The following is a 15,569-nucleotide window of genomic DNA, read 5'->3' on the forward strand; positions in this document are numbered from 1 at the left end:
ACCCGAGGTACTACGTCCGGGTTAGCAGAGTCTGTAACCGGAGGTGTTTGTAACCCGAGGTACCACTGTATCATAAAGACATCACAGTCTCTGCTGTACCTCATTCCAAAAAGCAGCACAAAGCCTGGGTAAGCACCTGGTGCCCCTGGAATCTTGCACCGCTTGGAGATTGGTGTGGTTGCTACAATATATTCCAGGATCAGAGACAGGTATTTTTGTGCTGGAAGTACAAAACAGCTTCTACAGACTAAACCAGCTCAAAATTAAGTCCTCCTGATTTCCAGGGGAATCAGAGATGTGCTTTCTGACCACCTGACCAGTAGCACATGAATGCCCGTTTGTGTTGTTGCACACATCTCCTTCCCAAAGCGTTTGGATATTAACAAAGACTCATTTGAAATGAATAGATTTAATTTAGGAATATAGACATTTACAATGAATAAAATACCACCCTCCTCCGAATAACACACCCACCGTCAACATTCATACTAGCAAAAGCTGGCGTGTCCTCATGAGGCGCAAAGCGGTTGTGAGATGCAGCTGTCAGGAGAGCCTCCAGCAGCTGGGCTACCATATTTATTCGCACACACCAGGTCCACAATCGCCATTGCTTTTCCCTAGGCACAAGGGCCGCTAGGGGTATATTGTTATGTTGGGAGGACGGTGAGGTTATTGTGCTTTTTCGGGTACGGTGCAAGTCCCTCAGCGAGGGAGGAGCAGGAGGCTAAGCCTGACGTGCGCTGCCTGCGTGGCTTGAATAATAGGAACATTGTTTGAGGGAGAGGGATAATGAAGGCGCTCCTGGCAGGCGGGAGAGGGAGAAACTGGAGAAAGGAGGCAATCTGGTCGGGCCGGAGACAACAGGAGGGGGGAGGGAAGGACTGTGCAAACGGCTTCGGCAGCCCCCCCCCCCCCGCTCCGTCGCCTCCCCACACCCAGGGCTGGCGTCGGAGAGGAGGAGTCCCCGTCTGCGCCGGGGCGCAGTGTATGTGTGTGTCGTGAGGGGGGGAGAAGAGAGTCCTGGAGGCGGGGCAAGAGCTGAGCAGCCGGAACGCAGCAGCTGCCGCCTCCTCCTCGTCGTCGTTGTCGTCGCCGCCGCAGCGGCTTGTAAACAGATCCGGGGCCTCCACGTGACCGCCTCAAGTACCTGTGTGAGGGGACTGTATTGACTTGCCTCTCGTATTGTCTCCGGCAGGCAAGCAGCAGCAGCAAGAGGAGCCGCCGTCGCCGCCGCCGGGCTCATGACAACAAAGCCGAGCGGGAGAGCGCGAGGGGAGCGCGCGCCGCGGCGGCAGCAGCAGCAGCAGTCGCTGACGACTCTCTGGCGCCTTCTTAGCCTATCCCCCTCGTCGTCCCTTCCCCTCGCATCCCACCCGGCCCCGCCAGTAGCGCATCCTTCCCTTCACGTTCCCTCCCTCCCTGCCGGCCGCCGCCGCTAAAATGGCTGAGGCTGTTGGGCAGTGACTTGAGCGCCCTCCCGGTTTGGTGGTCGTGAGGAAGCAAGGGAGCCGGGCGGCGGCGGGCAGCGGCTGCCCCCCCCGGCCACCATGAGCACCTTCGCCTTGGAGGAGACCCTGGAGGCGGACTGGGTGGCCGTGAGGCCTCACGCCTTCCACGAACGGGAGAAGCACAAGTTCGTCTTCATCGTGGCCTGGAATGAGATCGAGGGCAAGTTCGCCATCACCTGCCACAACCGGACGGCGCAGAGGCAGCGCAGCGGCTCCAGGGAGATCCGCCGCGGGGGGAGCCCCGGCCTCGAGCACCAGCGAGCCGCCGCCGCCTCTTCCTCCAAGGTGCCCGGGAGCCCCACCGTCCGCAGGAGCAGCCCGGCCTGGAGCAGCGGCGAGCCGGGCCAAGCCAGGAGCTCGCCGGTTTCTCCCGCCCGGGCCGAGCCGCTGCCTAGGAGCCCCGGCAGCCGAGTGGCGGAGGCGCCGCCGCCGCAGAGGAGCCCGGCCCGGGCGCGGAGCAGCCCTGCCCGGAGGCCTCAGCCTGCTGCGAAGGCGCCGCTCAGCCCCGCGGCCTGCGCGGCCGAGGACATCGAGGTGCTGGAGCTGGGGAAAGACGAGCCTGCGGGAGGCGCCGCTTTCCTGCTGCCGTCCCCGCTCGCCGGGCCTGCGGTCGCCCCGCAGCCGCCTTCGGCGGCCGTCTCGGAGACCGAGGCGCCGTCGGGCGAGGAGTGCAGCTGGGCCGGCCTCTTCTCTTTCCAGGACCTGCGGGCCGTGCACCAGCAGCTGTGCTCAGTGAGCTCCGAGCTGGAGCCCTGCTTGCCGGTCCTTCCCGAGGAGCCGTCGGGCATGTGGACGGTCCTCTTCGGAGCTCCGGAGATGTCTGAAGAGGAGATGGACGCTTTGTGCTGCCGGCTGCAGGTCTACCTGGGCCACTGCCTGGACACCTGCGGGTGGAAGATCCTCTCCCAGGTGCTGTTCACCGAAACGGACGACCCGGAGGAGTATTACGAGAGCCTGAGCGAGCTGCGGCAAAAGGGTTACGAGGAAGTGCTGCAGCGGGCCCGCAAGCGCATCCAGGAGGTGAGGAAGGTCCCCACTGCTGATAAAATAGAAACCCCTTCAGCCCGATCCTGAACATGCTTAGTTCCCCTGAGTCCCATGCAACTTACTCTCAGTATAAGCTTTCCTTGGATTTCTGCCTCCAACTCTGCTGCTGACCTGACTATATTTTCATGTAAAGTCTTTATTGGGGGAAATAAGACTTCGGAGAAGGGCAGAAAGATGCTAAAGGCTGAATCCAGTGCATTATCTCTCTCTCTCTCTCTCTCTCTCTCTCTCTCTCTATATCTCTAGCCAGCCACATGTGCTTCCAAGTAAACTTTCAGAGGATCTGGCTTTCTGTATCTAAGGCCCTTTTTGTATCTTTCCAAAACTGATGTATTCTTATACAGTACTTACTGGTATCTTGACTTTTTAAGGAGGAGCCATATGTTTTTATTTTAACTGGATGGGTCAGTGGGGTGGGTGGGTACTGGACTTGACCATGTTTACTCTGGTACTTGGATATGTTTGCCAGTTATTCTGCTAGCTAGACACTATTCCTAATACAAGGAAATGGATTGTAATAAAATCAGTCAGAACTAAATTGTCCTGTCAGATTTACATCTAAGATCAGCATCAGTGTGAGTCAATATCTTCTATTCACCTTGTGCATTTTTTATTTATAGTTGGTGGTGGATACGTCAAACAATACTTCCTATTTTTTTAAATTGGGCAAAAATTACATGCATCATTTTGCAACAGATACTGAATTTTTTATATATTTCCATTTATGATGAAATCATATTATTAGTGAACTTAATGAGGAAGATAATTAGTGAATGATGTTTCCAACATTGTCAGTTTTGAAGCAGAGGACCAACATTTTGCCCACAGTATTTCGACTCTGAGTTTGATCTTTGTTATCCTATTGTGTGAATACCTCACGAGTCTGTCTAGTTGTGGTTTTCATGAAGATATATATTTACAGTATTTGGAATAAGAGGTTGGGTAAGGACCAAAAATAGTCTCACTCATTTCCCAAGTAACTAATTACTCTTGTTTGCCCAACATGCTTGTCAAGTGAAACTTTGCAGCGTGATGTGAAGGCCATGCTTGGCTTGAATTAAATGTGATTCTAGAGCCATTGGCTTGGCTGCTTCAGAGTTCTGATGATTATATGCCTTTTATTGTATGGTGGCATTTGTAGGAAATGCTGGTTGTGGTTATTTTTAGAAAAGTGTGATTTGATTCATTTAATATATTTTTTTAATAATCTGCATGGATTGAAGGTTGCTAACTTTAGTGAAAATCTGTTGTATTTGTAATTTAGTGTTAATTGGTGTTCATTTTACATTTACCTAGTTGACCTGAGAATGCTGTTGCCAGGGTAATGAATAGTTACTAGTTTATGTTAAAATTCAATGCCTTCTGTGTTTCCTCTTTCTTTTTTGGTTTTTAGGGCCATGTACAACTGTTCAGCTTCTCAAAACAGAGTTGCCACAGGTATATTCTTTTGGCATGAATATATGCAAAACTTCACTTCTGACATTTTTTTAAAAAAAGGATGGTGGAAGACACCTGGTTGCCTAAGTGCCTAAAAACTTTGATACTGAAAGCTAGGAAAGAGTAATTGTTACCACCCGTAGTAACAAGCAAGCGACTTCAGTAAAATTTCAGTTCCTCTACTGTAGTTCTGTGGGACAAATGCATTATGGAGACAGAGAAAATGTGAGGCAGATACATGAATAGGTGAGATGCAAAGAACCAAAGGCAAATGTGTGGAACTTTCCAAAATAATGTGAAGTAACCTGTAGTGTAAAAAAAGGTAAAGGACCCCTGGACAGTTAAGTCCAGTCAAATGTGACTATGGGGTTGCGGCGCTCATCTCGCTTTCAGGCCAAGAGAGCCGATGTTTGTCCACAGACAGCTTTCCAGGTCATGTGGTCAGCATGACTAAAGCGCTTCTGGTGGAACAGAACACCGTGATGGGAACCAGAGCGCATGGAAACTGTTTACCTTCCCGCTGCATCAGTACCTGTTTATCTACTTGCACGGGTGTGCTTTCGAACTGATAGGTTGGCAGGAGCTGGGACAGAGCAGTGCGGGGATTCGAACCGCCGACCTTCTTAGCGGCAAGCCCAAGAGGCTCAGTGGTTTAGGCCACAGTGCCACCCACCACAACCTGTAGTGTAGATATGATCCAACTGGGTAGGATATTGTGTTTAATTGCAAGGCAGCTCTCTTGGTGACTCAATTAATTTAATCCAGTGAATATTAATCCATATCTGGTGTCAGTATCTCTGTTAGTGTATGTATGTGGTGTAAATTGACCCATCTTTAATTAAAATGTGCTTCATATTTAAGAAAGAAGATCATTTAGGTAGCTCTCTGTCCTTTGGCTCTCAGGTTTCTACTGTCTGTTACACGCTTGATAGTGGCTTTCTTTGAAACAAGAAGCTCATATCTCATTTGGCTAAGTTATTCCATGATAATGGAACAATAGATGACAGCCATTTAATATTAATGTGTAATTCTGATGCAGTGCTTTTCCATACTTCAGGATGAGACTGTTCTCTCCCTGAAATATGAACCTAACCAAGCTCAGATATATTTTCTTCCATGTTACTTTTGCCACCTGCACTTTGAAAGTAGCTTTCAAAAGACTAGAGATGCAGATAGAGATACTGGATTCTGGCATTTGTGTGATTAAAAAGCTAGGAGAACTTTCAGGAAAATGTGGTCTTGGTTTCAAAGGGAAACTATAAAAGTTGACATTGTTCATAAAATGATATATTGTGAACTGCCCTGTGATCTTTTGATGAAGGGCATTGTACAAATTTAATAAATAATAATGAAGATAATATTTTATTAGCATAAAACAAATGAAGAACATTACAGAAAACAAAGATATTCAAAAATGTGTGATGTTATTAGACTTCTGCTAAAACTCTTTCTAACCGACAGATTCTACTGTATGTATGACTCAACTTGTTTGAACAAAATTCTTATTGTTTTAGAGTGCTAACACTGCCAGTCTTTTGTTCAGTTGGTTAATATATCATTTAGTTTAACTCTGCAACATTTAAAACTTGTTCTGATCAGTACTGTACTAGATTTATTTGTAAAATTCTAAATCTTTCTAAATTATCGTATGCAATGCTTTTTAATGAGGCAGTGCATTAGAATCCAGGTTGGAAAGCTCAAAATTATAAACAAATAAAATATGAGAACTTCACCGTAAATGTTCTTCAAGGCATGAAAATAAAAGAATGGCTATGATTTGTGCTAAAATGAAGTATAGTAATTTTAAAAAAGGCCAATCACACAAAGGGAGCGGAATTCTGGTCTATCTTCCCACACAGGAGATTTATGTTTAAAAAGAAAACATAAGTTGCTTAAATTCTTCACTATGAAGTCAAACCACTGGAAAATCACAGTGCCCTCTGTGGCTGCAGAGACTGGTAACTCCTAACTGCTGCCTCCCACATGGTTTTCGCTGTGTTCACAGCACCGAAGTGACCTCTTTGGGGCACAAGGCTGGGCAGTGTGTATGGAGAGGTCTTTGGCTGCCCAGATGACAAGTCCGCCCTCTTGGCCTTGCTGATGTGGTCCAAAGGAAAGCACAGCAATACACTTGCCACCAGCTTTACTGCTGGAGTTGCTGGAAGGAGGCATACAAGGCGCCATCCAACTGTATTCTACTCCAGATTTGTGTAGGGTTTATTCCTTAGTCTTTTTTTTCTCCCAAAAAATGTCGCACAAGGATCAGTTACAGATTTTTCATTGGGGTTTACTCCCAAAGCCTTTGTCATGAATGTGCAAGGCAGCAGAGGTTTAGGATCAGAGTTTTCCTTCTCCTACCTTCCCAGGTTGACGAGCCCCATCTTCCCCTACTATACATGCCCAAGGGATCAAGATGGACAGCTCAGTAGCCAAGTGATTTCCTCTACCTGTGATTTTACAGTTCAAGCCCATACATGTCTACTCAGCAGTAAGTCCCATTGTTCTCAATAGGTATAAATTTGTATACTATTGTAGATCAAGGTGCTTTTTTAAAAAAACCCTAGTAAATGTAACTCCAGGCTTTTCATCCTTATCTATCCTTCTGCAGCTTTAATCACAATGTAATAAGTGAGGAGCAGTCATTTTATTTTATACAACAACTGTAATGCTTTATCTTTATTAAAATACTTTATTAGAGGATCAATAATTTGAATGGGCATTAATGACTGCATTTGTACTTTAGAAAAGATAAAACTTCTGCTCAATTAAGCCCAGAGTAATCTAGAATCCAAATTGGTAAAGACTGTGTTGTGTGTGGGCGGTAGGCCTTAAAATGCTTTGCTTACTTCTTATCTCCATCTGAAATGTTTTAAACTGAGCTTAGGTTGTAATAGTCTACTACTCCAACATATCTGTCATAAATTCTCAGTTCTGTGTAAGTTAAAAGAGTAGTTTTTTTTCAGAAGCAATGAAACTTCCATGTGCATCATGTGGGGTGCTACCACCATGTGATTCTCCATGCCCTCATATCATGTTACTGGTGGCTTTTGGTACGTACAGATGTGGAGTCTCTCAGTGCTATGGTGGCATTCCACATATTGAGTACTTCAAAATGTTATCCAGAACTCACTAATGGGGTTGGCATTTTTGGTGGCATCTCCGTAGTTGTCATAACGTATGCTCTAAGGCTTAGATATATTTCAAAATTAATGAAGGTTACCTCTTACCAGTAGTTTTGACATCTATATGGAATCGCAATATTCAAAAGGAGCAAACTGCTAATTACCACATAGAGAAAAATAATAGGGGGTGGTTATTCTTATTGTACTTTGCATGTGAGCGTCCCAGACACATTAGAATAGCTTCTGTTGGAAGATGTGTTAGGCTGTGGGTGCCTAGATCTGATACAAGAAGCCTGTTCTCACAAAACATCTGTGTTGGGTTTAGAACGGTATACTTCTAAGAAGATGAAGAGATTTATTAATAGCTGAAATAATAATAATAATAATAATAATAACAAATAATAATAATTTATTATTTATACCCCGCCCATCTGGCTGGGTTTCTATAGTTCTTGCACTTTGTGTCCTTTTAATCTAAATAATTCTCTTGCTATAAAGTGTTACTGCTTGAACCCTTTCCTGGTATGAACATAGATTCTCTTTTAATAGTATTCCATAATTTTTCATTCCAATGATGATTGAGTTTTTCCAAGATGTCATCTGCCACTGCTGACACATGAGCCTAGATTTAGGCTTTGGCTTGTTACAACTGCTCCCATGACATGGAGAATCATCCTTCATGTGTGTGCGTGTCAGTGGTTATGGGCCTAGTGGCAGGTCCGTGCAGAGGAGCAGGGCAGCTGGATACACTTGCCTTGGGCTCAGAAGGCTAAGCTGGTCGGGGAACCCCGCCAGGGACTGGCTGCTTTTTTGTTTGAGTTTATAGCTTTATTCTAACTAGACTCCTGTCCTGGGCCTCAGACAAGTGCTGCACAGGCCTGCCTAGTGGTGGTAGTGTGGGTAGTGACTTTGGCCAGAAAATGGTATTGTAGGCTAGGGACTATGTTGCTCACCCTTTTTTACTCTAAAATTTCTTTAGTACAGTATGTATGACCTTCTATTTCTAACAGCTACATGTCTTCTTGTAGATAAGTGACTTTATTTCTTTAAAGAAATAATGAACTGTCATTCAAACAAAACAAAATGCCCCAATATTATGTACAATTTCAGCCTTGAGCATCCTGACCCTATTAGCTGCATTTTTTCCTTTTATTCTTGACAATGTTGGCCATGTTTTTAAAAATACTAAGGTTTCTGACTTCAGCTTTTTCTTAATTGAGCATCCATAACACTAACTATGAAAGTAAACTCCTCACCGAGGAGTGGCATTTTAAAAAATACAGTAAAAGAGTAATTCTTTGAGCTAGTAATCTTTTTTGGGATTTTCTTTTGCAAGCAGGGCTGTTGAAATCCATTTGTAAGTTTGGAATTGTAAACAGTAAGTTTTTGGATATGTGTTTTTGTGGAAAGATGTTTAAGAATGCCACCTAATATTTGTTACAAGATAAAAATTTGTGCAAAGTCAATGCCTTTTTATCCAGGATGAAATGTACTCTGAAGAGACGCATGTCTATCAGTCACCCTTGCAAGTTTTCTGTGCCTTGGACAGTGGCTGAACAGATAGCAGCATATTAGGTTCAGTGTCACTCATGGCACCAGCATCAGCCCTATGCTTAGAATCATAGAATCGTACCGTTGGAAGGGACCATGAGGGTCATCTAATTCAACCCCATGCAACACAGGAATCTTTTGCAACGTGGAGCTTGAATACACAACCCTGAGATTAAGTATGCTACGCTCTTCCACCTGAGCTATCTCAAGAACGCCATTGGTAGGAACATCTTTGCCTGTTGCATGACTGTCACTCATTGAGCTTGCTAAGATATAGGAGGAATAACTGGAGGAGGAATAACTGGAACATCCTGGTCACTGTTGCTGGTCATGGTGTAGATCTCGTTTGGGACCTGCATAGAACAGGGTGTAAAATTAATCCTGTAGCTGTGGGGGAGACTGTGAAGAACAAAGGGAGAGACAGGGAGAATGAGCAATAGACCTCAGTCGGCGCTCATCATTCCTGAATCTAGATACTCAGTGGCTGTACGTGGGTGGGAGCAGAGGGCGTGGTGCCACCTGTATGTTTAGACAGCACTAATGCCTCAGGCTCCCCTCTCTCATGTGGGAAGGAGAGGAATGCAGTGACTGTGTGTGTGTTTATCTACATATCTCTGTATCTACCGTGTATCCATCCCTTGGGGGTTGCAGTGGAATCCAGAACATGCATGCAGTTGTTCCTCTAAAGCCAAACTGCTGATGAGTATTTGGCCAGCAGTTGTGATGGTTGGGGACAGAGTGCCTGGCCTTTGCCAACTGGGAGCTTAACTGTATGAGAATAAGTGCCTCTCCTCTGCTTGAAAGACACTGCTTCCTGCTGTTGATAGTAGGGAACAGCATTAGAGCAGTACATTTCAGACAAGATTTGATATTCATATACAGTGTTACCTCAGGTTACAGACGCTTCAGGTTACAGACTCTGCTAACCCAGAAACAGTACCTCAGGTTAAGAACTTTGCTTCAGGATGAGAACAGAAATCGTGCGGCGGCAGTGGGAGGCCCCATTAGCTAAAGTGGTGCTTCAGGTTAAGAACAGTTTCAGGTTAAGAACGGACCTCCAGAATGAATTAAGTTCTTAACCCAAGGTACCACTGTATGGCAAAAGGGGTAGGTAGGAGACAAGGGAGAGGATTCTGAAGTTATACTTCTGCTTAGCCTACCAGTCCTAGTTGTGAAGTGGGGTGTTGGCTGTTTGTGTTGAGAGTCCTGAGGCAGGAGTACTTCTCAGGGTTCTAGGTAGAGAAGTGTTAATAATGTCCCAGAATATTCTGAGGACAGTTTTGTGCAAAGTTCTCCTTTGCAGCTCTAAATAGTGTAACACCAGGACAGAGAGTTGTACTCCATGTCATATGTCTTATTTGAATTATGGTCTTCCTGTTGGAGGTTTGGTGCTAACATTATATCCCATGCTTGGTGGTCCTATTTGGTGATTTGGTGCTAACATTATATCCCATGTTTGGTGGTCCTCAATATAGTGGGGATTTTTAATACCCCCTTCATTGGAAATCAAAGGGAGGGAAATTTATTGCATCATATCCAGCTGTGCTGTCAGAAGTGGGATAGCTCTGATCTGGAGGGTTATGGGGTATGGTTTAAGTGTGTACATTCCTTGCTTTATTTTATGATGCAAGTTTGTGATCTCACAGTTTTAGTTACCATATACAGTAGTACCTTGGTTTACAAACTTAATCTTTTCCGGAAGTCTGTTCTTAAACCAAAGCGTTCTTAAACCAAGGTTTGCTTTCCCATAGCTGCAGGGGACTCAATTTACAAATGTAACACACCCAACAGCAAGCAGAACATGTTCTGCTTCCAAGGCAAAGTTCACAAACCAAAACACCTACTTCCAGGTTTGCAGCGTTCTTAATCTAAGTTGTTCATAAACTAAGCTGTTCTTCAACCAAGGTACCACTGTATGTCTACTTTTTGCTACTAGTGAAAAATAATTGATATTTACAAATAGTAATATAATAGAGTATTTGAGAGCATAGTATAACCTACATTCTGTCTACCTCAGCAAGGTAGTCAAAGCAAGTGGTGAATATGTTAACAGTGGGTCATAAGTAGGGTTGGAAGTATAAAATCCAGGTTCAAATAGTGTGGCCTCAGACATGTCTCTATTCCTCTGCCTTGATTTTTGTGAGGGTAGAAAGCCACTCTTAAGTTCCATGGAGGGATGGATGATGGATGGGATAAAAAGTAATGAATAATGTCTCAGGAGTGTTGCTGCCATGTGGGTCAGACAGATGTCATATTAAACAAAATGTGTTCTGGTCTGACAAATTTGCCTTGCATATTTTAGAGAAGTTCTTTATGCCTCATCTTTCATTTTAAAACATGGTACTGCAGCATATAATAGCCTAAGGCCATAAATTGCTGGTGTAACAATTTACTTTATTCAGTGGGTACAACTGTGGAGGGTTTGTGTACACAGCACACTTTTGCCTAATTCCCACTCCCTTGTCCCAATTTCCCTCTACCTTTACACCACATTGCAAGCTGTTTATAAACTCTACTTAATTTCACAAGTAGTATGTCATAAGATGCTGTACTTCTGCTTCGGGGAGGAGCCAAAAGACAAAAGCCCTGCTGTGTGAGCAGAGCTAGCCAGGCAGTTCTGTCAGTTGCAGCCTTAGTTTAATTGATATTTCTTTGAAGAATATAAAAGAAATATTGTGCAAATAATAAATGCAAGTATCTTCTTGCATCTTTTATCTTGGAATATATATTCTGATTCCATCAGATGCTTATCTTGGCATCATTTAGCTTAATGACTGTCCAGAAAAGATTTCCACTGTAAGCATTTATAAAAGTTCTTTAAGTTCTGTATATTGATTACATATTGTAAAACCATTAAAAAGTAGCCAGGGGCATGGACATTGTTTTCCCCTTATACCTACACTTTCCACTTTACTTTTAAATAAGTAACATCAAGGCATAGCCTTACAGAGTTTTTATACTTCAATTGGTAGATAAAACAGCATGAGAAGTTGTATTCCAGTTTTGTCTTGATATGAACTATGCATTTCTTAGTATGGGCAGTTAAACTCTCTGATCAGCTGTTTCCTGTTCAGGGTTTTAGAATATGGTTTGCACTATTCTTTGTTGTTTGAGTCACTTGATTCAAAGATAAGAACAAGGATATGGAGGAACAAAGATAAAGAGCTCTTGTCCTTTGACTGAGCAGGATTTTGGGCATACTTTGCATTCAAGGACCTAACACTTCTGGTACCATGAGATGGGGGTAAGCGGTACAGTATATACTTGCTTACATAGTGTTGGAGAATATCTGCATATATGTACATCTCCTGATTGAGAGGCCTGGATGCAGAGTCTACTGAGCTGGGTAGACCTGGCCTCTGAAAAACTGGGGCTGCATACATTTAAAGCCTTCTGCTCCCACAAAAAGAAATCTGGTAGCTGTAATATACCACTAACAGTTCACAGAACTACAGTTCCTGGGATTCTTGGGAAGTTGGGAAATGTGCTTTCAATGTGCTTTCAATTTTCTTCCTGATTCTAATCTAAAAGTATGATCCACCTCTTCATGAGCACAGCTGCAGGCACACAAAAAGGTCAGCATGGGACTCAGTGGAGCCCAGTTCCCTACTTCTTCCCCTCCCCCACATTGCAATCTGCCAAGCCATTACTGGGAATGGGAGGCTTCTGTCCGCCTCCCACAGCTCCTTGCCTGGTACAAATTACTCATGTTTAGTGTACTTCGTGTGGCAAATCTGTCCGCACCCACAAGGTGATGGGAGTGCGAACAGCGCACTCTGTTAAGATTTGTGGCAGTCCCTCTGTGCATGGGCAGCTGTACCTTCTTGGGAGTAGATCGTGCTATGTATTTTTATATTTTACTATTTGTTTAACAGTGAGATATTTCAACGTCTTAAATATTTACAGACAAACTATACATCTTCAAGCTCTGGACAGTTTAGAAAAACAAATTGGCTTTCTTAGTTTCTACTTATCAAACTAGGTTTCCTACTTTAGGAAGATTTCATCATAAAATTGTAGAGAACATAGAAATGATGCAGAACAGATATTATATACACTACTTCTACATAAAATTAGTTTGCAGAGGTTTCTAAAACAGGATGGATTATTATTATTATTACAGAAAGAACAAAAAACTTAGTTCAATGTAGAAATGGTATAAAAGGTAAAGGGACCCCTGACCATTAGGTCCAGTCGTGGCCGACTCTGGGGTTGTGGCGTTCATCTTGCTTTATTGGCCGAGGGAGCCGGCGTACAGCTTCTGGGTCATGTGGCCAGCATGACTAAGCCGCTTCTGGCGAACCGGAACAGCACACGGAAACGCCGTTTACCTTCCTGCCGGAGCAGTACCTATTTATCTACTTGCGCTTCATGCTTTTGAACTGCTAAGTTGGCAGGAGCAGGGACTGAGCAACCCATGTCCCTAATGGTATGTCTTTTGCTAAATGACAAAAAAAAATCTTAAAGATAGAATTGTAAGTCATATACGGGCGTAACAGTCCAACTGAAGGAAGCCAGTGTAATTTACACTGGGGTAAATTATACTGGTGTAACTTACCCCTGTTTCAAAAGCCATTTAGGAGTGAAGCTACTGCTGGCTGAGCCAGCCCAAGCCTGGCAGAGGGGAACAAAGACTTTAAAGTAGAATATGACTTACTCTAGCCTTTTTGCCACTGTAACTTCCACTGGGTTGCTAGGTCACAACTGAGTGGAAAGCGTTTGGAATAGGAGTAAGTCTCCCCTTGTGCCACTAGACCCCTTTTAGGGGGCTTATGCCAGCTTATTTTTTGACTTGGACAGGATGAGGGACTTCAGGCGCTGGAGCCCAGCCAGAGATTTGCTTGTTTCAGACTCCTCTCATTCTGTCAGACCATGATTTCGAATGCCTTCCTAACACTGTGTACTTCCTACATGGTTGACATATAATTGGAGATCAAATATTTTAGGTTGCAATCCTAACCACACTTATCTAGCCTCACTGAATTCAGTCTGGCTTGCTTTTAAGTTGGATTGCCCTGTTAACCCTTTTTTAGTTTTATAACTTTATGCAAAAGAGAGAGAGTAGGATTAAGTGATACTGGTGCTATTCACCGAGATATCAGAATACAAAACTTGAAAATGTTAGTCATTATATCTGGTTGCATTTTGATAGCAGGAAAATGTGTTTATGCTTTGATGTATTATTATTTCTCTTTACTTAGCTCCTAGAGAAACACAAGAATACAGAAAGCATGGTAGAGCTGCTTGAACTATATCAAATGGAAGATGAAGCATATAGCATTCTTGCTGAAGCAACTACAGAACTTTATCAGTACTTACTGCAGCCATTCCGAGATATGAGGGAGCTTGCAATGCTCAGAAGACAGCAGATAAAGGTACACATTAACATAAATCTTATAATTTAAATTTATTTATTTATTTATTTTGAAAAATAACAAAGAAGATAAAATGTATATAAATCTTAAAAGGTGTTACATGTGTTTATGCATAATTTGTTTTTGTCTTTTAGAAATTTTGGTCATTTTCAAATCACCTTGTGATGGTTCTGTTTGAAATTCTTGAAAGTTTGAGTTCTGTATTTACTTGTATGTTCTGCCTGTCTTATCTATATGATCTATAATTAGGGCATGAATTTGGAGAGTTTGGAATTTTTATTTGGAATTCCGTATTTTTATTGCTTTTATTGATTGATCTAAATTCTGTGCTGCTTTCCTGTTAAAATATCCAGAGTGACTTAGAATAAAAGTGGGCCCAGTTAAAACAATAAAAACAGTACAGGTGGCAGCAGCCATATGCAGCAGAATAGAGATCTAGTAAAAGTCAGGTGAACATCTGAAAATGGCAGAACCACAGGCCAGTGACTAGAAGTCTTGAAGAATAAAAAGCCACTGACCTGCTGTGTAAAAATATAGTTGTGTTTGGGTGCCAAATCAGAATGGGTCCAGCTAGTTAATGGTGGTCATAAAAGCTAAAATTGATCCTCTACCACAGAGCTTTCCAAATTTTTCATGTTGGTGACACACTTTTTAGACATGCATCATTTCATGACACATTAATTCAGTTTTACTAGCAAACCAGAGGTTAAACTAACCCCTTTCCGGTCCCCGGAGTAGTGCGGGAAGCGTTTGCGTGACACACCTACACACTGCAGCCGACACACTAATGTGTTGCAACAAGTTTGGAAAGCTCTGCTCTACCACCTGTGGAATCCCCAAATATCCCCCAAACTTGTGACTGGCTGATAGTTGTTGATATTTATAGTTGTTACAATAGTCTGCATCGAAGGAGGGCTTCTGATGTTGTTAGAGTTGATCTAATGACTGCTTCCTACAAGGTGGCAGGGACCACTCTTCTTATAATGAAGCATTAACCACCTGAGGTGTTACTGAAGTGCTTTGTCCTAATGTCATTCTAAGTGTACCCTGAGCGCCTTGACACAAGAAGCTTCATGCTGTAGGTGACTGTTTAGAGCAAAGACTTATGCAAGGCAGGGCAAGGGACTGAGCAGTGAAGTACCCCCCCCCCCTTTCTCATTTGAGTTATGTTTACCCTCATTGCCTCAGATATGAGAACTCTTGATATATGCAAATGTTTCTCTCTGCACCTGACCGCTTTTGCATACAGCCACTACAGGCAAACGCCTCTAAGGACATAAGAACAGGATCAGGCCATTGGCCCATCTCATACAACATCCTGTTTTCACAGTGGTCAACTAGATGCCTATGGAAAGCCCACAAGCAGGGTCTGAGTGTCAATTCCACTTCAGCAGAGCCTGTTCTTTGTTCTTCAATATGCTTGGTTATTTTACCTTTCAAAAAGTTTGCCTGGGGCAGATGGAACACACCTCTAGCTCTACCTTTCAGCTATGGGCTTTGAGTCTTTAGCACAGGGATAGCCAATATAG

At 43.5% G+C, this 15,569-nt stretch overlaps 1 protein-coding gene across 4 annotated transcripts in view; it reads left to right on the forward strand.

Annotated features, from left to right (window-relative positions):
- Positions 1 to 449: 449 nt before the first annotated feature.
- The window catches only part of JMY (junction mediating and regulatory protein, p53 cofactor), a 44,377-nt gene continuing 29,257 nt past the window's right edge, over positions 450 to 15,569 (forward strand). For 2 of the 4 annotated variants that reach the window (XR_014517059.1, XM_083465226.1), the window contains exons 1-2: positions 450 to 2,528; positions 13,867 to 14,040. Coding sequence is in view for 3 of the 4 variants with exons in the window: in XM_083465226.1 (XP_083321352.1) it covers positions 1,548 to 2,528; positions 13,867 to 14,040 (1,155 nt within the window). In the remaining variant the exon portion in view is untranslated. The remainder of the gene's footprint in view (positions 2,529 to 13,866; positions 14,041 to 15,569) is intronic. The other 2 variants (XM_083465224.1, XM_083465225.1) reach the window with 1 other exon arrangement.

The sequence above is a fragment of the Podarcis liolepis genome (assembly GCF_965112155.1).
Source record: "Podarcis liolepis genome assembly, chromosome: 11".
Lineage (NCBI taxonomy): Eukaryota > Metazoa > Chordata > Lepidosauria > Squamata > Lacertidae > Podarcis > Podarcis liolepis.